General features: G+C 50.5%; 1 protein-coding gene across 4 annotated transcripts in view; it reads right to left on the minus strand.

Moving 5' to 3' along the window:
* Positions 1-257: 257 nt before the first annotated feature.
* The window catches only part of ARHGEF40 (Rho guanine nucleotide exchange factor 40), a 37,754-nt gene continuing 18,703 nt past the window's right edge, over positions 258-19,308 (minus strand). For 2 of the 4 annotated variants that reach the window (XM_077313115.1, XM_077313113.1), the window contains exons 6-19: positions 18,234-18,332; positions 17,522-17,638; positions 16,289-16,387; positions 15,563-15,690; positions 14,024-14,141; positions 12,548-13,137; positions 11,418-11,664; positions 10,631-10,717; positions 10,008-10,232; positions 8,313-8,474; positions 6,905-7,067; positions 5,862-6,014; positions 5,648-5,751; positions 258-3,538 (exon numbers count right to left, since the gene is read on the minus strand). In XM_077313115.1, the coding sequence (XP_077169230.1) occupies positions 3,443-3,538; positions 5,648-5,751; positions 5,862-6,014; positions 6,905-7,067; positions 8,313-8,474; positions 10,008-10,232; positions 10,631-10,717; positions 11,418-11,664; positions 12,548-13,137; positions 14,024-14,141; positions 15,563-15,690; positions 16,289-16,387; positions 17,522-17,638; positions 18,234-18,332 (2,388 nt within the window). In that variant the 3' untranslated portion in view covers positions 258-3,442. Of the gene's footprint in view, positions 3,539-4,989; positions 5,044-5,647; positions 5,752-5,861; positions 6,015-6,904; positions 7,068-8,312; positions 8,475-10,007; positions 10,233-10,630; positions 10,718-11,417; positions 11,665-12,547; positions 13,138-14,023; positions 14,142-15,562; positions 15,691-16,288; positions 16,388-17,521; positions 17,639-18,233; positions 18,333-19,308 lie in introns of those variants that run through there. The other 2 variants (XM_077313116.1, XM_077313117.1) reach the window with 2 other exon arrangements.

The raw sequence follows: 19,308 nt of genomic DNA on the forward strand, positions 1-19,308 counted from the left end.
CCAACCGTACATGCATGTGCTTAAAGGAAAATAGCTCACAGCTGCAAAGGAGCTGGTGGAAGCGAAGGCTTTTACCTTGAACGCACCCTACCACCAACAGTCGAAAAATGCCAGGAAGCTGGTAACAAAAAGGACTGCGGGAGTGAAACGGTGCAGGCAAATCATATCCCCCTTTAAGCTTATCGCGAATCGTGGCAAAGTGATGGGAAATGTACCCTTTTGCAGTGGAGGAACTGAAGAACATAAAGGACTAATGGTTCAGCATGCTTTTTTTATATATAAAATAACGCCTTGTTAGACAAACCTGATTATTTTGACAAGATTACATGTTTGGCAACGGCAACTGTTAATTTACAGAAACCCAACGTGTTTTGCTTAGTACCTTACAAAGTCTTAGGTTCACAGGCAGCAGGAGTGAAGAAAGCACACCTTGAACGCACTTTCCATTTGGGCCTGCTCCCAACTGGCTTTTGCGGGCACCTAAGCCCAGAGAACCCCACTCTTACAGCTTTTCAAACACGGCACGTTCCACAAAAGAATGTCATTTTTATTTCTCAGAAACCAGAGTGCTAGAAGTCTGGCTTTCCAGTCAGATGGGCCCCAACTTTATGGCAGGCCTCTTTTCAGGGAAACATTACAAAAGTCCCCCTTGACTGGGGGCTTCTGGCTTTTACAAATCAACCGTACTCTGAGGCTTCCTTACCCTCTTCCCTAATACACAGTGACACATCGTTTTAATTTTTATTTCACTAGTTTTCAGTTGACACAGATAAAGAGCTGCAAATGCTCTGATATCCAGTAGCTTTGCTTTTGGCTGGTAAAGTCTCACACAACTTGTCACCGCCCAGATTTTACGGCTGCATCAATAAAACCCTGTCCCACCAGACCACAGATTGCAGGTGTGGATTCATGTGACCAAATGCTCATCTATTCAAAATACCCATGTGCAAATGTGGGTGGAAATACAACTGGCTTTTTGGTTCAGCCTGGTCCGGTTCTCCTTACTACAGTTCCGTCCCACGTGGTTTTTGCCCATGAAGGCCTCACGATCCCCAGCGTAGCCATTTTGGGTGGTTACTGGGGACCCTTCTCCGTTTTTTTTTCATCAGCGAAAAAGCTGCTTTGATTCTGTACGGAAAATCATGTGTCAGAAGAATTCTTGTTTAGTCTTCTTCCTGGCATCCTAAACGCAGGGAATTTTGGATGGGTATGTATGGAAGAGCATTGGGCCACATGAGCCCCAACCTGAATTGTTACAGTCCAGACATTAGTAAAAGCTAGCCCTGTTATTCTCACTGAATTATCTGAGGATGTGTGCATGCACACGAAAGCTTACATCTCGAATAAAGTCTTAAAGGTCACACTGGACTCAAATTTTGTTCTATTGTACATTGCTCTGTCTTAGGGTACATGACAAACTAGCACCAGGACTATCAAAAACAATTGGTTCTATTGGTGGGAGTTCATGGATGGCCCAGGCTAACCCAATCTCATCAGATTTTGGAAGCTAAACTGGGTTAGCCCCAGTTAGTATTTGGGTCACCGGGGAATTCCAAGGTCAGTATGCAGAGCAAGATCCTGGGACGCCATCTCTGCTAGTTTCTTGCCTTGAAACCCCTGTGAGGTCACAAAGAGTCAGCTGCAAGTAGGCAGCACTTTACACACAATGGGGAAAGGGTGTTGTAAACCTACCACTCTTTAGTAGTGGCCTGCACCAATGCATATGCAACAAGGTTGTTAAAATCTCTAGAGCTGATGATTGACAGCCTGGTATTTGAACAGGATGGAGGAGGTTGGCACAGTAACCACATTCAGCATGATGTTTGAAAACATTCCTAAGATGACTAAATGGTGACCAGCCCCAGGAACACTGCCTGTTCTACACACACTTCCACCTCCCCCCCCCCCGCCCAATTTTCTTAAAGTGTTATTTCCCCCATATATTTCTCTGTTTGCATTGTTTAAAGCTTTTTGCATTTGCCTTTTAGGCACTAAGGTATTCACATTGTGGCTTTCCTGACTTTCTCACGTGGACAGATGTCTGTGCACCTCCCACATGACAGATCCCGGGTTCAAATTCTGGACATGCCGAGGAAGCTAGATCAGGGGAAAACTCAAAACGACCACATAGAGAAAAATAAGCTGAGTGTATCCAGACAGTCCGAATGAATAAAAAGTCTACAGAAATCCACAGCCAACTCCAACAAGGAGGTAAAATGTTTGCCAAGTTCAACACAGGTTTGAACCCCCCTCCGCTGCTGGATTACCTTGGGCCAATCATACCACTGAGCATAATCCACTAAGAAGGGGACACCAGTATAAGGTGTTGGGGGTCCCTGCTGGGAGCAAAAGGCGGGCTACAGAGGGAGGAAATATATAAATGTTCCTATTGTGATTTTTGTTGTGATGGGGGAAAGCATTTGTGCAGCCTGATAAGATCACTGTGTGCAGACTTTACCACCTCAAAAGCAAGAGAAAAAAAAAGACAAGAGCAGAGACAAAAATACCAGATCTAGTGGGTGGTTGTGGGGAGCATGTTAGTGAATTTGCCAGGTTGTCAAAACTCACTGCACATTAAAAAAAACAAAACAAAAATCCAATATACCAGCTTGAAGCTTTGTTTTTGGCAACGACCCATTCTGTGTTCAGGTAGCGTTAGGGGATATCCGTACATGCCATTCCCCCACCTCTATTTCGAAGTGGTACAGCCTTGGGAGATCTGTCACGTGACAGATCACGTAGCTTGGCTCCGATTAGGCTTCTTGGTTGCTGGCATCAGAAATTGACAGCTGCTCCCTTGAAAAACTCAGCACCATAAATATTGCTGCATCATTCCTTTAACTTAGGTTTCCCTGGGCTACCTCCGAGTCCATTCGCTGAGTGCGGACGGGGGCGCGTGGAGGGGGGATTCACGTGCTATAACAATCTGTTCGTCTCGTCCATCACGAACCTCTTTCTTCCCTTCTCGAGCGAACCTGGATGTGGTTCGAGGAGAGCGTCCCGTCGTTTGCCCGGGAACTGTAATCCAGATTCTAATTCCTCCGTCAGGCTGAGCAAAATACCCACTGGCCTAGAAAGAAGCAAGTGAGCCTTCAGTACCCTCTGGGCATGACCCCGGCCGATGGGGGCAGCTCCTTATCAAATTCATCCCTCCAATGTCCACCGTCAACAAAGAGCTCTTTGGTTTGGCCTTCTTTTTTCTCCGGCTGGGCCAATAATCTCCAACAATTCTAAAAAGTAAAATGGCGAGAAAGGCACTGGATGGACTGCTCTGAGGCAGGACAGAGCCCTCCCAAACTTGAACTCAGGTGGAGGCGGCTAGGTTTTCCTGTGGGTCGGCAGCCGACAAAGCAGCATGGGAGAGTCTTCGGAGGACTTTGGAGGGAGCATGGCATGGACACGAGCGTCCGTGCGTTTCCCCCCGGCCAAGGTACTGCGCGGCTCAGACTGTCCTGTTCCCAGAGCCCCCGGGGATCGAATCCGGCCGTCCATGGCTAACCGGGGAGAAGAGCTTCCGATGCAGGCTCCACACCCAACGCTACAAGACAAACAAGAGAGCCAGAAGTAAAACTCTTGGATGTTTCACTGAGTGACCTCAACTTTCTATTCCTGATTTTGGCATACATGGTTTATACCCGACTCCCTGCAGCCCAAACTCCAGGCAGTTTCCGACATTCTTACCTTGCCTGTGTGTTTGTGTCTGTGTGTGTGTGTAGTCAAGTCCCAGCCAATTTAGGATTGACTCCCCCCCCTCCCAGAGTGTTTTCAAGGCAAGAGATGAACGGAGCTGGTTAGCCGTTGCACGCTCCTGCAAAGAACCCTTGGTGATTTCCCACCTAAGTACTAAGCGGGGCTAATGCTGGATATAATATAAATATAATATATAATTTATACCCCACCCTGCCACATTGCTCAGGGCAGGTGACAATTATTACAAATCTTTAAAAGTTTACAATTTTCCTGATTCCCCCAGCTAAAATTTCCCCATTCAGGGTTTTTTTTGTAAAGAGCTGATCTTCCAACTCTCTTTTCCTCCAACGGTGAGGCCAGTCTTTACTGGTGGGTGTTATTTGAGGCCTTAGACCAGGGGTAGTCAAACTGCGGCCCTCCAGATGTCCATGGACTACAATTCCCAGAAACCCCTGCCAGCATTCACTGGCAGGGGCTCCTGGGAATTGTAGTCCATGGACATCTGGAGGGCCGCAGTTTGACTACCCCTGCCAGAGACCATAAGCCTGGTGGAAAAGCTCCATCTTGCAAGGGCTGCAGAACTGATTTAGGTCCCGCAGGGCCCTGATCTCTCTTGGGAGCTTAGCTTTTGAGAGCTGAAGACATCGAGCTAGCCTGGGCTATGCAGGTCTTCCTAACATACATTGTATGTCCACAAAGAGGAGCCCTTCCCCGCCCCATTCCCATGTTCTGCGCAACACCCTCCATTCGTATTGTTAAAGCTTAACATTGCGTTTTCAAAAGGTTTCACAACAATCACTGCAGTCGCTCTTGCAAAGCAGGGCTCGTATTATTTTTTTTCCCCGTACGGCAACCCTCCGGCTGAAAAGCAGCATCTTTGCCCAGCGTCTCCCTGGCGAGTTCATGCCTGAGGTTAGATCCGAATCGGTGACCTTTTTGCATCCCTCACTGTTAGCCATGATGCTGTGCCAGCAGAAGGGGCATTAGCCAATTTTTAAACAGAGACAACTGGAAGGCCAACAAGGGCGGGGCAGAAGAAAAAACAAAAGAAGCTGCAGGGTGGAGAAACACATACCGGTTAAAAAAGGAAAGGAAACGGAAAGCACCTAGGCACACAACTGCACACTGAACGGAAACTGAGTTAATTCCTCTGAGGAGGGGGAAGATATCCCTGGAAAGGCAGACTAACAGCAAGGCAAGGGGAGATGCTGCGTGTTAACACTCTGGAGAAGATGGCAAGAGGAAATAGAGCGGGGAGGGGGTGCCCAAAGGCAGAAAGGTTCGGCGTGGGCGCTGTACCTGGCCGCCACAGCCTCAGAGTGGGGTCACTGGTTCGCCGGCAGCGCCAGAGCTCTGGCAAATAAAGAAAACACACACAAGGCTATCAGGGACAACGTGGTGGGGAGGAGGGACACTTGAGGGTAGAACAGGAATGTCACATCATCGGGGATGAACACCCGCAGAGGCCTGTTCAGGCAAACAACCTTGTGGCTATCGGCACTTAAGGCAGGTGTGTCTGTCTCTCGCCCTCGGGGCGTGGATCCGCGGAGGCAACACGAGCACGAGAAACCTATGGGTAGCTTTCTGCCCGAGGTGCGCCGGCTCTCGGAATGGCAATGTTTCGGAACCAACTGATACAATCTGCAGAACTGGTCTTCCCTGGAATGTGCCGCTTCAGGGGCCTGTCTAACTTTTTCCCGCGAGGAAGGCCAGAGGGAGAACTCACGAAGGAAGCCGGCCGGTCGCGGAGAACGCAAGCCTGGACCCTTTTCCTTGGCATGCCGGTTCTGCAGAGGCAGGGTGTTCCTTTGGCTGGTAAAGCATTCGAAGAGGCAAACCCCGCCTTGCCAAAGCAGCCGAGGAAAAGCTGGGCCTTGTTGATGCGGCGGAGTGTATAAGCAGGCCTGGAGTAAGGGGCTCCTTCACCACGAGCCCGTTGGAAAGGGGACGTACTCACCGACTGGTGGTGCCCCACCGCAGAGCTACTCCCGGGCAGCGATCTCACCAGGCCCGATGGTTCCGGGTGGCTCGGTGAGGCTCCTTCGGAATCAGAGGTCTCGGCTACGGGGAACAGGAGAAAAGGTGTGAGTGAACCCGGAGCCGAATCCCTCCGAGAAGGCCCAGGGGGCAGGGGGGGAACCATGAGAGCGTGAGAGGAGCGGCACACTCACCCCTTGGTATAGGCTTGACATCTAAGTCCCACTCCTCTTCCTCAACGTGGCCGGGCAACGACAGCCCAGAAGGGGGGCCGGGGCCCAGGCCGAGGGGGGTCAAACGCTGGGCCGGGCAGGAGGAGATGCACATGGAGATCGCTGGATGGGCAGCTGAGGAGGACGACGGAAATAATCAGGGCTTCTCCCCACAGACACCTCCTGTGTGGACCATCAGCTGCCTCAGCTGGAGTCTCTTGCCTAACCAAGCACAAGGGCTGTCCCCTTCGGCCCTCTGCCTAATCCTTTTCCACGTGCAGCACAAGGGGATGAGAACCAGCATTGGTAGGAGCAGGGCTGATTGTTCAAACAGCACACGCTTCTACCACTCAGCTCACATACAGAGGCGTGCTTTACAGACCTAATGGTGTGGCCGAAAGAAGCCCTTGCTCAGTGATAGTATGGGGAACGTATCCGAGAATCCTCTTCGGCGTTGCATTCTAGAGACGAAAACTGACCTTCTCTTGAGATAAGCACCCCAGAGGCCAGCCCTTTTCAACCTTTTGACCATGGAGGTACAACGGAAATATTTTTCAGGCTTCGAGGTACCGGGAAGCGACACCAGCTGACCACACCTCCCTGCCACACACCCCGGAGGTGAGAGGAGCCTTGGGTGGCAAAGGTTTAAAGGGCTGGGGCCGCTTCCCTTCCCACCCCCTCCAGGCCCACCCTTGGCCACTTGGGCAGGAGAGACTTTAAAAAAACGTAAAACCCTTTCTTACAGAGTAGCCAAGCTCTCCCCAGCGGCCCCCTTGAAAACTCCCATGCCTTCAGGGAGGGCGGTATATAAGTAAAATAACAAATAAATAAAGAGGTTACCTCCTCTTTCAAAAAGGGCCCATGCTGCTGGCTCCACGGCTCACCCCATTCTCTCTCAGCAAGAAAAGCAAAGCATGGGAAAGATTTCTTGAAGTTAGCTGTTGCCTTGAATCTCTAGCCCTGATTGGAGCGATCACCCGACTGGACGGCCCTACCCACCCTCTCCTAGGCATCCCTAAACCCACCTTGTCTCCACAGCAGCTCGGCTATAACGTTGGTCCATTTGTGTTTGACCTCAGCGGAGGCTGCCTGCAGCGTGTAGGACTGCCGGGCCGGCCCTCGTCCGAACCACAGCTCAAAGCGTAGACCGCTCGGCCCCACGCTCTCCGTCAGCCCCATAGATGCTGTCTGTGCAAAAAGAGGCAGGGGGTGGTTAAGGGAAAGTCAGGGTCAATGGTCCATTGGGACCAGTGGCAGCAGGAAGCGGGGCATCCAAATGCCACGGAAGTAGGCAGAGAAGAGGAGGAGAAGAGCCGTCAGGCTAAAATGTGGGATGGTGCGGCTGCCAAAATTCTGGTCTCAACTGTCAGATAGTTCTCACATCAGATTAGCCAGTAATGGTCTTGCCAGTCCCTCACAGCCCCAATATTGTACAGTTTCTTCCACTGACATAACCCCTGCACCTCTGCCGTTACTGGATTTTAATTTTTTTCCCCTCGTGTTCTGATGCTCTGATAAATCCAGTTAAGAAAAAGACTCTCTTCCCTCCCCTTTAATTTGTTGACTCCCCCACTGCTGGGTTACAATTCTGGAGCCAGACTAGAATCTGGAAACGCAGGTTCGAATCCCCACTCAATCATGGAAGATGGCTGGGCCAATCTCTGCCTCTCAGCCTAAATTACCTCACAGGGTTGTAGATGTGAAGAGACAATGGAGGAGGGGAGAATGCTGCTGGAAGAGGATTGAGAAAGGAAAGTGAGGTCTAAATATTGAAATAAATTCCTTCCAGCTTTGTATCATACAAAATCAGTGGAGTAGATCGATTAAAAGCAGGCGTGGGAAAACTGTGGCTCTCTAGATGCCCATGGACTACAATTCCCACAAGCCCTTGCCAGCTGCTCATGGGAATTGTAGTCCATGGACATCTAGAGAGCCACAGTTTGCCCACCCTTGGTTAAGAACATCTGGAAGATCTGGAAGGTTCTCCACGGTGCCACAGAAGTTTGTTGGGTGATCTTGGCCTAAGCACACTCTCTCAGCCTAACCAACCTCACAGGGTTGTTGTGACGGTTAAAATGCAAAAGAGTAGAATGATGTAAGTATCCTGGGGTCCCCATGGGTATAAATAGATGACATTAAAAGTATTGATTGATTGGATGAATGATGTAAAGAAAATAAACATGTATATCTGAAATGTAAGCACAGTTCCATCCAAAGAAGGGGGTGGCAGGTTACAGCGTATGAGCGATTGGGATCTGAGTGTCCTGCATAGTGCAGGGGGTTGGACTAGATGACACATGAGGTCCCTTCCAACTCTATGATTCTATGATTCTAAGCAATTCCGTCAGCTTGAGCAGCCGAAGTCTCTGTCGGAGGCCAGGGCCTCTGGGACGGCAGAGCTCCAAAATCCAAGGAAGGCGAGACCCTGCCCACCTGCAAGGCCTGTTTGCAGACGTAGCCGCCTTCAGCCCCCTTGCACTTCGTGAAGAGCAGCAGCTGCTCAAAGAGGAAGACGTGTCGCTGGCACTTTCGGCGCCCGCACACCAAAGTCAGCTCGCCACGCTGCAGCAGCGGCCCTTGTTCAGACAGCTTCACCTGCGGGCACACAGGAGCGCTATTCAGATCGAGGCGGTCGCATGTCCCCCTCCCCCCCCCCCACCATGAACAGCAACACAAGCAGCACTGGCCCAATGGACTTGCAAGGTGGCTCCCATCCAGAGCACGGATACCGCCCCCCCTCCCACTCCTCAATGCTGCAGGGAGATCAGAACATGCCAGCCCACCCAGGAAAGAAAGCACCTAAAGAACAGGGATACCGAAAGATGATGAAAGTTGAATTGGTGTTGGATCTGAAATATGGTACTGAATACTATTAAAAATGTACAATGAGCTTGTTCCATACATAGTAACAGCCGCTAGGATCCTTTACGCATCAAGAACTCTTACCAGACGTTACAGACTGGTTAAATAAACTGATGGCATGTGGGACAATGGCGAAACAGACATATTTTGGGGCACAAATATGTAGAAGAAACCGGGGTCCGATATTAGATTACACTGAACAATAAAAACTGCAAATTCCTTTCGAAAATAGACTATGTCCCTGTAAATTAAACACTCCTGACACCATACAACATATCTTAAGTTTGGTGTCGTGGTTAGGAGTGCGGACTTCTAATCTGGCATGCCGGGTTCGATTCTGCGCTCCCCCACATGCAGCCAGCTGGGTGACCTTGGGCTCGCCACGGCACTGATAAGATTGTTCTGACCGAGCAGTGATATCAGGGCTCTCTCAGCCTCACCCACCTCACAGGGTGTCTGTTGTGGGGAGAGGAAAGGGAAGGCGACTGTAAGCCACTTTGAGCCTTCTTCGGGTAGGGAAAAGCAGCAAAGCGGCATATAAGAACCAATTCTTCTTCTTCTTCTTCTTCTTCTTCTTCTTCTTCTTCTTCTTCTTCTTCCTCTTCCTCTTCTTCCTCTTCCTCTTCTTCTCCTTCTTCTTGGATTGTCCCTTGTTTAATGTCCAGCGAAGGCATATTATATCTTTTATATCGAAATGGAGAAACCAAGAGACCTGATCTGCCAATTCTTATTGAGTGATAAGGATGCCAATGTCACGTTTATTATGGCTGAATTCTTGTCTTCAGCTTTTAAACTTAAACTGAATGATGCATCCAGACTATCTCTGTTTACTTTGCTAATCTGCTTTATGCCAATAAAGGTATCGTATCGTATTGTATTGTAATAAAAATTGAAATTTAAAAAATAATAATAAGGGATCCATTTTTAGGCTGAATATGCTGACTTGGGTGGAAATGCAAACTCTGGGGAAAACGCAGGACGCGGTGTGCAATATTAAGAACAAGAACAAGCTGTCTCTCGTCAAGCGCCAGGTTTAGGATTATCTGCTCTTCAAACAGCAGTGCTGTTAATAGGTAATATCAGGTAGATCTCTTTTCCCCCCTCTCTGAATAAAAATGTCTTCCCCCTCAAAAGAAATCCCAAAATAATGAGTCCAGTGTGGGATTCAGTGGCAAGGGAGGAAGCAGCACATGCATGGGGGGGGGTGCTGTGAACTGACAGGAAGGAAGATGCAGCGTCACATGCCGGGAGCGCCCATGCGCTCACCTCGCAGCCCCGGATCTGCTCAGCAGCCAGCAGGTCCCTGCCTCGCTGCTCCTGGGCCTCCAGCAGTTGCTGGGCCTCTTGCAGGGCTTGGCGGTCGGGCCCCCGTTCGAGGTCACACTCGCGCATCAGCTCACCCAGGAAACGCCGGTACCGCTCCAGCTGGTCCAAGGGCTCGCGCAAGGCGCGTGCCATGTGCCCGTGCTCGCGCAGCTCTATCGGCCCCTTCTGAAAGGAGAAGGAAAGAAGGCGGCTGGGGGCAGGACAGCAGGAGTAGATGACTCATGAGGTCCCTTCCAAGTCTATGATTCTATAATTCCAGATGCCCACGGTCCCATCGAGGTCGAGATTTGGCCCCTTGTTCCGCCTGCCTGCCCGGAAACCCTGCAATCCCAGCTCCCCAAATTCAGCACGGTATGGGCAGAGCTAGCTCTGCACAGCTTAGCTAGCAACAGGTCAGTTTCCCGTGAACAACTGGTGTCCAGTTTTCTCTGCCCCAGAACAAGCGTACGTCAGGCGAGGCAAACCCATTAGGAGGCAAAGCGATTCTCCTACCAACGCTCAGTGAAGGAGCGTTGCCCCAAGGACAACATTCAATGTGGCCCCTTTGTGGGCGCGGCGCCTACCTTGCTGGTGGTTCGCAGGGAAGCCAGGGCGGCCTGGAACTTGTGGTGGTCTTTGGCATAAATGGCATAGAGTTGGAACTTCTCCCCCTGCGAGGCAGGAGAGAAAGAGGTTACACGCCTGCGCACGCCACCGCCGAATTGGGGGTCGCGAAGGCAAAAACGCTGCTTTAAACCTTGGCACGTCAACCTTTCCCAGTCAACCTGGAGCTGCCTGTAGGGAAGCAGGCTTGTTCTCAGGTAAATAAACAAATAAATTGCGTGGAACTGGCACTCCTCTAATTAATGACTCGCTCAGGGCAAGGAACATCAGCAGTAAAATGAAGCTACAAATAACATGACCGCACATTTTAAATTAAGTTTAATTAAGCAAGTGAACTTAATTTAAAAATGTGTTTTAATGTTATTTAGAGCTGCATGGGGATGTTACTCACCCTGACAGGTAGGGCAGTCCACAGAATAAAGATGTATTATTATTATTATTATTATTACTACTACTACTACTACTACTACTACTACTACTACTACTACTACTACTACTACTACTACTACTACTACGCTTGCCCCAATGGCCAGCTGTGTGCGTGGCAGGAGGTGGCAGCAGTTAAATCAGCGAGGTCAAAAGGCACCCTGCACGTGCTCCAGGGTGCTCTTGTCTTAGTACCGGGGGAGGTACGCCTGTACTGCTGAGGCGGTTTCATCAGCAGGCGGGAGGAAATGCCCACGAGCCCTCCGCACACCGCAGACCGGGAGCCACGGCGGGGGTTGTTAGTCACGGCGGGGCACTCACATGACGCAGGAAGCAGCCCCCGACGCCTGACGGGTGGCTCACGCACCCCTCCAGCTCTCCGAGGAGGGTGCTGCCATGGAAGGCCGCCAGCTGGTCCCGCGTGGCCCGCAGAGCACTGCCGAGGCACCTCAGATCGGCGGGCAAGGCCTGCCCTCCAGGTTCCTTCGCCAGGGACACGGGCTGGGCCAGGGCGCTGGCGTATTCCCGCTCACACTCCAGCATCTCGGCCAGAAGCTGCTGCTGGACCCTGGGGAGAAAGAGGACGGGAAACGATCCCACAGGTTGAGTTCACAGTCTGCGGTTCTTATTTGCCACTTTTCTCTACCTGGAGGAGTCTCAAAGTGGCTTACAATCACCTTTCCTCTCCCCACGACAGACCCCCTGTGAGGGAGGTGGGGCTGAGAGAGCCCTGATATCACTGCTCGGTCAGAACAGCTTTATCAGCCCAAGGTCACCCAGCTGGCTGCATGTGGGGGAGCGGGGAATCAAGCCCGGCTCGCCAGATTAGAAGTCCGCACTCCTAACCACGACACCAAGCTGGCTCTGTTGAGAAACCCCAGAAGTGGCACAATCCTGCAGAAAATGGCTGGGGAGCAGAGCTGTGTACATAACTACCCGGGGCCCCTTCCCACCCCCTCCAGGCCCATCATTGGCCCTTTTGGGATGGGGGGAGTCATCGTGACCATGTATGGCCATATCACCTGAGAAATGTTTCACAAATTTAAATATATATCTTAAAAAAATAATTAACTCCCTCCCATTCGGGAAACCCTTCCAGGGCCGACAAGAAGCCCCAGGGTGTCACAAAACCCTGGCTGAGAAAGCCGGGCATAAGGCCTTAAAGCAGGGGTAGTCAAACTGTGGCCCTCCAGATGTCCATGGACTACAATTCCCAGGAGCCCCTGCCAGCATTCGCTGGCAGGGGCTCGTGGGAATTGTAGTCCATGGACATCTGGAGGGCCGCAGTTTGACTACCCCTGCCTTAAAGAGTAATAGCAACACTTTCAACCTAAAGGTCGGTACAGAATCACAGAATCATACAGTTGGAAGGGACCTCATGGGTCATATAGTCCAACCCCCTGCACTCTGCAGGACGAAACCGCCTTCCTCCTGCCCGATCCTCTACTTACCCGAGGCAGCGCCTTCTTTCCGTGCGGGGCGTGGCCCCCCAGGGGGCTTCAGCGACGTGGGTCCCGCTGCGACTCAGCAGCACGTGTTCGCGGGGCGAGCAGCTCCTGTCCGCCAGTTCGCGGCTGCTGACCTCCAGGCCACGGATGTGCACGCTGGGCCGGCCGGGGTCGCTCAGGGCTCGCAGGGCCAGGGGCGAGGCGGGGGACATGAGCAAGCGGGGGCTGGCAGGAGAACCCCCTTTCTTCTTGCCGCTCTCCGTGGGATTGCCACGGGTGGGGGAGCAGCAAGGGGAGGCCTTGGGACTGGGGTGCGGCTGGAAGAGAGACGTCAGGCTGCAGGAGGAGCCGAACCGGCCGCTCAGGCCCCAGCCGTGCTTCGGCGAGGAGGAGGTGCTGATGCTGCAGGCGCGGGGACGGGGGACGGGGGAGCCTTCGCGCACAGCCGGCATCTTCCCTTGGAACTTGGGGCTCAGCAGCAGCGTCCTCTCCAAGGATGCTCCCTCCGCCAGCCTTTCCACCGGCCTTCTCTCTTCTGTGCTTCCGCCAGTCGCTTGTAGAGACCTCTTTTCTCCCACAGTTTGCTGCTGAGCCTGCATTGGAGGAAGAAGAAGAAGAAGAAGAAGAAGAAGAAGAAGAAGAAGAAGAAGAAGAAGAAGAAGAAGAAGAAGAAGAAGAACAAGAAGAAGAAGAAGAACAAGAACAAGAAGAAGAAGAAGAAGAAGAAGAAGAAGAAGAAGAAGAACAAGAACAAGAACAAGAACAAGAACAAGAACAAGAAGAAGAAGAAGAAGAAGAAGAAGAAGAAGAACAAGAACAAGAACAAGAACAAGAACTGGATTTTTATTCTCCACTTTTCACTACCCAAAGGAGTCCCAACGCAGTGTAAAACATCTTTCCCTTCCTCTCCCCACAACAGAGGTAGGTGGGGCTCAGAGAGCCCTAAGAGAACTGCTCTGCGAGAACCACACTCAGAGAACTGCGACTAGGCCAAGATCCACACATGACAAAATCAACTTCCCCTATCATGGCGTGCACACACGTGGATATTGAGGTATCCCTGTATTTACAGCTTTAAGTTTTGTATCACTGCTGCAAACGATCCCAACCTTGGCCATGAAAGCTGATACCTTGAATAAAACTGTGCTAATCTTAAAGGTGCCACTGGACTCAAACTCTGTTCTGTGAAAAACGAGTCATCCCTTTCAAAAATCCCAGCAGGACATGAGTTGCATAACCCTGAGCGTTGACTTCCTTCAGACCAAGAAAACAGATTTTTAGGTCCCTTCTTGACAATATCTGCCTGATTTCTCTGGGCTTTATTTTCACGGTTCAGGGAACGGAAGAATGGCCTTCAAAGGTTGGGAGGAGACTGATTTTTCACCAGCTCAGATTTCAAAGGCAGTAAAACACAGGTCGACCATTCACGCAAGACCCCAGCTTCCTCACAGGTGCTTAAGAAGCTGCTCCGGAAATTACCTGGGTGTTTTCCCGCCCTTTCTGCAACACCTCCAGCCGCTGGTTGCTGAGCTGGACCAGACTGTGGAGGGCCTCGTCCACCTCTTGGTAGAGCTTTGCGACAGCCGCGGTCTCCGTGCTACAGAGAGAAACAGTGGGTCATTCCAGCTTCCCTGCACAGGGTAGCATCCGGGTAGGAGGAGAAGGAAGAACTCGCCAGGGTCAGATTAATGCCAGTGGGGGATCAGGCGGGGCATATCTCACGTTTAGGAGCTGCCAGGTGGCAATGCCCTCTCTTCTAGCCATTGTGTCCTACGGAGCTTGTGTGGCCCATCTGGAGTGTCAAATGGATGGTGGAGAGAAGACTGCATATCCAACCCCTCCAGGGGGGAAAAAGGGCCACTTCTCCAGGTTGCTTTTCTTAAGGGCAGCAACACCCAAGTCCTTCAGGGCTTGCATCGCATAACTATATGCCACTTTTTTTGTTTGTGCTTCATAATATGGGGCGAATGCTGTTGATTCCTGCTGTCAGCAGCCTTGAAGAGAAAGAAGGGCTGGAACCCCGCAGATTAATTGCAAAACTGATCACGGTGTCTCCCCTGCCAGGTAAGTCTATTAACCCAGCATATTGTTTTGGATTGTCAGCTTTCCAGGACCGACCCCTCGCAGTGAACTTTTTCCTTCCCTGTTTTTCTCTAAGGAATTGGCAAATGAAGAAGATACAGTTCAATCTCTGCTAAATGGTTATTCGGGGCTGAATTTTTAAGGGCTGTGTATCGTGCGGGGCTGAATTTTTAAGAGCTGAGTATCGTACTAGATTCAAGATGTTTTAAATCATTTTTTAAAAATGATTGGCTCTGTTTGACTGTATCTGTGTCTCACTTGTTTTATGCCAATAAAGGTATCATTATCAGTTGTAAAAATAAATGGACATTAGGCAGGATACTATTTTAGTATTGTTAATGTCTATCGCTTTTTTGTTTCCTCCCGGTTTATATTCTTGCCAGCAAAGGGAGACTTACTGCATGGCATCTTCCCCATCATTCGTCCACTGAATGTGCAAGGATCGTATATCATGTAACTGCAAGCATTATAAACCTAGAAGCTGTTAATCATAACGCTTGTTGGCTTGATCCATTGTTTTGCACTGTGATCTCCCAGAATAACGCCATGCTTAGCCAGCCAATCAACTGCCAAGCTGCCTCTGGGCATCTCATCCACCGCTGCAATGCAAGCAGCTGCCCTCGCTTTCCAAGACACGGAAGGGGAAGCTGAGGACAGGGACTCATGGGAAATGTAGTCCATGAGCATCTGGAGGGCCAGTTTGGCCACCCCTGGATCTGGGAAACCCAGCTTCAAATCCCCACTCTGCTGCAGAAGCTCTTTGGGGGAGGTATACGTTCTCACCCTAACCTCCCTCACAGGGTTGTTGTCAGGCTAAAACAGAGGGGAGGAGAACAATGGAAGCCTCTTTGGGTTCCTACTAGGGAGAAATGTCAATAAAGTCGGACAGGGGAGAGGGTGAAGGGCGTGAGCTGCGGCAGGGCTCCAGCTCCTTACCTGTGTGGCCCCAGCGCAGGCAGCTGTGCCAGCAAGGCACCCCCACGACGTTGGAGCTCCAGGAGCTGGGGCTCCGACAGCAGTTTCTGCATCGTCTCTTGGTGCGAGGCGATCTGGGCCAACGGCTCCTGCGGGGAGGAGATGCCGGTGAGTGCAGCAGAGGGAAGGCAGAGGTGGAGCGAGCAAGCCAGGCCGTCTGCCCCAACAACAGGCACCCCACAATGCTGGAATTCAGGGGATCGCCATCCATCCTGCCCAAAACAGCCCACCAATCCTTGCAAGGCAATGGAATAAAGCCATTAGGGTCGTGTGGCTTCTGTCAGTGGGGGAAAGGGTATAGAGCTATGCCGGGCAACACAGCCCCTTTGGGCCACCCAGATCCTAAGACCTTTAGGCTTCTTTTGCACCAAGGGGTCAGATGCTGAAAGCAGTGAGTGTGCTAAGAACATCAGAAAAGCCATGCTGGATCAGGCCAGTGGCCCATGTAGTCTAGTGTCACAGGCTGGCTTGCAGTTACTACAAGAGGAAATCAGATGTGAACCAAGAACAGCTTTCCGTAATTTAGGAGTCTCCCAATAAAGGCACGAATCAAATGAGAGAGGAGGGATGAAGGCTTTTCTCTCCGGGTTTGCACAAGGGAGCCATAGAAACGGCAGGAGGTCCTGACAATGCCGCTCCCCTTCAGGGAGCTCAACTGTGAACCTGGTGATCCTGGAGCAGGCCTACCTCCTGACTCGCCGCTGTTCCCACCGCCTGGAGGTGAGCGCTGGCTTCACGCACGGCTTTAAGGACGCTACAGCAGAGCTCCTGCAGTTTCTCGAGGGCCTGGGGGGAGAAAAAAACGAGAGCGGGCATCACAAAATGGCGGGACTGGAATATACGCGAAGGTCACCTAGTCCAGCTCCCCTGCTCTAGGCTTTCACAGCAGTTTGATTACGCAGTACTTGTGGCTGAGGACCTGGGAATTATGGGAGATGTTAACATCACCCAGGGTCTGAATGAGGTGACATGAAGAAGAGATTCTTGCACATCTGGAAGTCAGGAGGGGGAGAGGGGGAGTACACCAAGAGCCAAGGAAGACGATATGGGTGTCTTCACATTATTGTGAAGTTGGGAGTTCTCAGCCTTTGAAATGCAAAACAGGCAGCTGATTTTGGTCCGTAAGCACTACAGCACTGGAGGAGGATGGGCTCCTCCCCCTCCTGCCATGTTCTATGTATTCTTATTTATTTAATTTACAGACCGCCCCTCTCTGCAGACAGGTTCTGGGCAGCTTAGAACCTGTTAAAATTCTGGTTAAAATACAATAAAAACAGCAAAAGCAATCGATGTCCCATAGCGCCCCCGATTATCCCTCTGAAATGGCATAATCTGGAGAGGGAAGGAAGGAGGCCCATGAGATTTTATTTACTTGTACTGGCCTCAACCATAAGGCTTGTGGAAGAGTGCCGTTTTACAGGCCCTGAGGAAATTCAGTAGTTCTGTCAGGGCCCAGGGCTGATTCCACCAAGATTCAGCCAAAACTTTAAAAAGCCTGTCTCTGGTTGACGCCAGAAGTACTTCTTTCAGGCCAGGAACCACCAACCTGTTGGCATTCTAACGTGAAACAGTTCAGGGCGGAGTTCTTTGCCCATACGCTCCCCTCCAGGACCATTTTGGTTAACCTCTAAGACCCAACACCTTTATTGGCATAACCCAGGGGTAGTCAAACTGCGGTCCTCCAGAGGTCCATGGACTACAATTCCCATGAGCCCCTGCCAGCGAATGCAATTTAAAAGAATTCCCAACTAGAAACTCACAACTTCAAAATGGCAGCCTGGCCCCATATTGTGTCGTTTGGCCATAGGTAGGCAGATAAAAGCAGGGTTCCTGTGTGAGGCTACAGGGGGACTCACTTGGTTCCAAGAGTGAGCACTGTGGGGCACCCCAAGGATCCACTTCATTCTGCGTCTCTCTTACCTGCCGTGCTCCCACCCACTTGCGTGGCGAATGGTGCAAGGCCCCACCTAGCACGGGAGTCAGCTGGTCGAGGGCCACGTAACGTGGCAGCTCAGGAAGAGAAAGAAGCACCACCTCCTGCAGATGAAAGAGACTCATTTGGGCCATTTCTGTAACTCAGTGCCTTCCGTACTGTCCAGCCTAAAGTCACACAACACGCGATCACACATCGCTGTCCAAAGATCTGTAGGGAAATGTCTATTGTGACTTAGGGGATGTGAGCTAGCTTCGTCTCGCTTTTTCTCTGCAGCATCCTGCAGGGCAGCCATTTACAACTCTTCCAGCATTATTAGACAGCTCCGGGATATATCAGCTAGGTTAGCAGCAGCTTCAGCCCAAAATGCATTAGAGTTAACTGAAGAGCACTCAAGTGTATAGAAGTACGTTGTGTGATCTGTCCCCGTCCCCCCCAATAAATAGATGAGTTGCTTAACAAACCTCAGCTGGGTGGAATGCTTGGATAAAATAAAATAAAAATCTGCATGGGGGCCTCTAAATACTGAATATAATCTGTATAACGGGCTCAGAATTGTTCTGTCATTAGCAGTGTTTGGGTCATGAGGACAAACAATCCTTTTGTCCTTTTTTTCCTACAAGGTTCAGTCCATTTTGCTGGCTTTCTTCATATAAGGTTCCCCTAAAAGCCTCCAAGGCTGACCCACTGAAAACTGACCACAGCAGGATCCAAGGCCAACTCCTCCTCGTGGGGTACAAAACGGTCATCAGGGGGTAAGATCACCAGCAGCTGACTCAGAGGGGGTGGAGAAGACTCCTGAAAGAAGGAAAAAAGGCTCCACTTTCATGCAGACAGAACACAGGGAGAAAGGCCAGAAGCCAGGGGTGACAGGATACAGGCAGGAAGGCCCAATGTGAGATACCGAAAATATAACCACAAGGGAAGCAGTGATCATTTTGCTGCTTTTTTGTACTCTGCTTTTAACTACCAAAGGAATCTCAAAGCGGCTTATGATCACCTACCTTTCCGCTTCCCACAACAAACACCCTTTGAGGTAGGTGAGGCTGAGAGAGCTCTGAGAGAACTGTGGCTGGCCTAAGAGCATCCAACTGGCTGCATGTGGAGGAAGAGTGGGGAATCAAACCTGGTTCTCCAGATTACAGGCCACTGCTCTTAACCACTATACCATACTGGCTCTCCATATCTGTGGGATATATCTGTGGGATCTGTATGCAATAAAGGGTTGTGGAGAAGATGGCATCCTGAAACATCTGCTTTGAAACAACACAGCTGCTGGCTCGTGAAGGTCCACCAAAGCCTGTGTCTTATTATGTTTTAGAAATCAGAAATCGAGTACTTTAGCCTAATACCATTTTGAGTGCTTGGAATGGGGAAATTAGAGAGAGGACCACATTCAGTTACTATAAACAAATACATAAACTGTTACACTATGAGTCTCCTGGCTATGTGATACTGTGTTTGTTCATTATTTTTATTCTTTCCCTTTTTAAAACAATACGTTTCCATGCATTGAAGCAATTTTTGAGAGACTGTTTATTCTTTTTTTTTAAATGATGTCAAGGAATCGTGACTCAAGGAAACGTTGACCCAGTCAATGCAAGGGCAGTTGAAGTCTCCCAGTATAACCACATGATCTGCTGTTGTCACCTCCCTCTGAGGTAGAGGGACTGTCCTGTAATAGCCTTCCAAAAGAGCTGTGGGCAGGGGAGAGCACCTGGCCAGTATACATACATTATCAGAAACAAACAGCAATATCTTGAAGTCAATAAAC

This window comes from Paroedura picta, chromosome 16 (genome assembly GCF_049243985.1).
Source record: "Paroedura picta isolate Pp20150507F chromosome 16, Ppicta_v3.0, whole genome shotgun sequence".
Lineage (NCBI taxonomy): Eukaryota > Metazoa > Chordata > Lepidosauria > Squamata > Gekkonidae > Paroedura > Paroedura picta.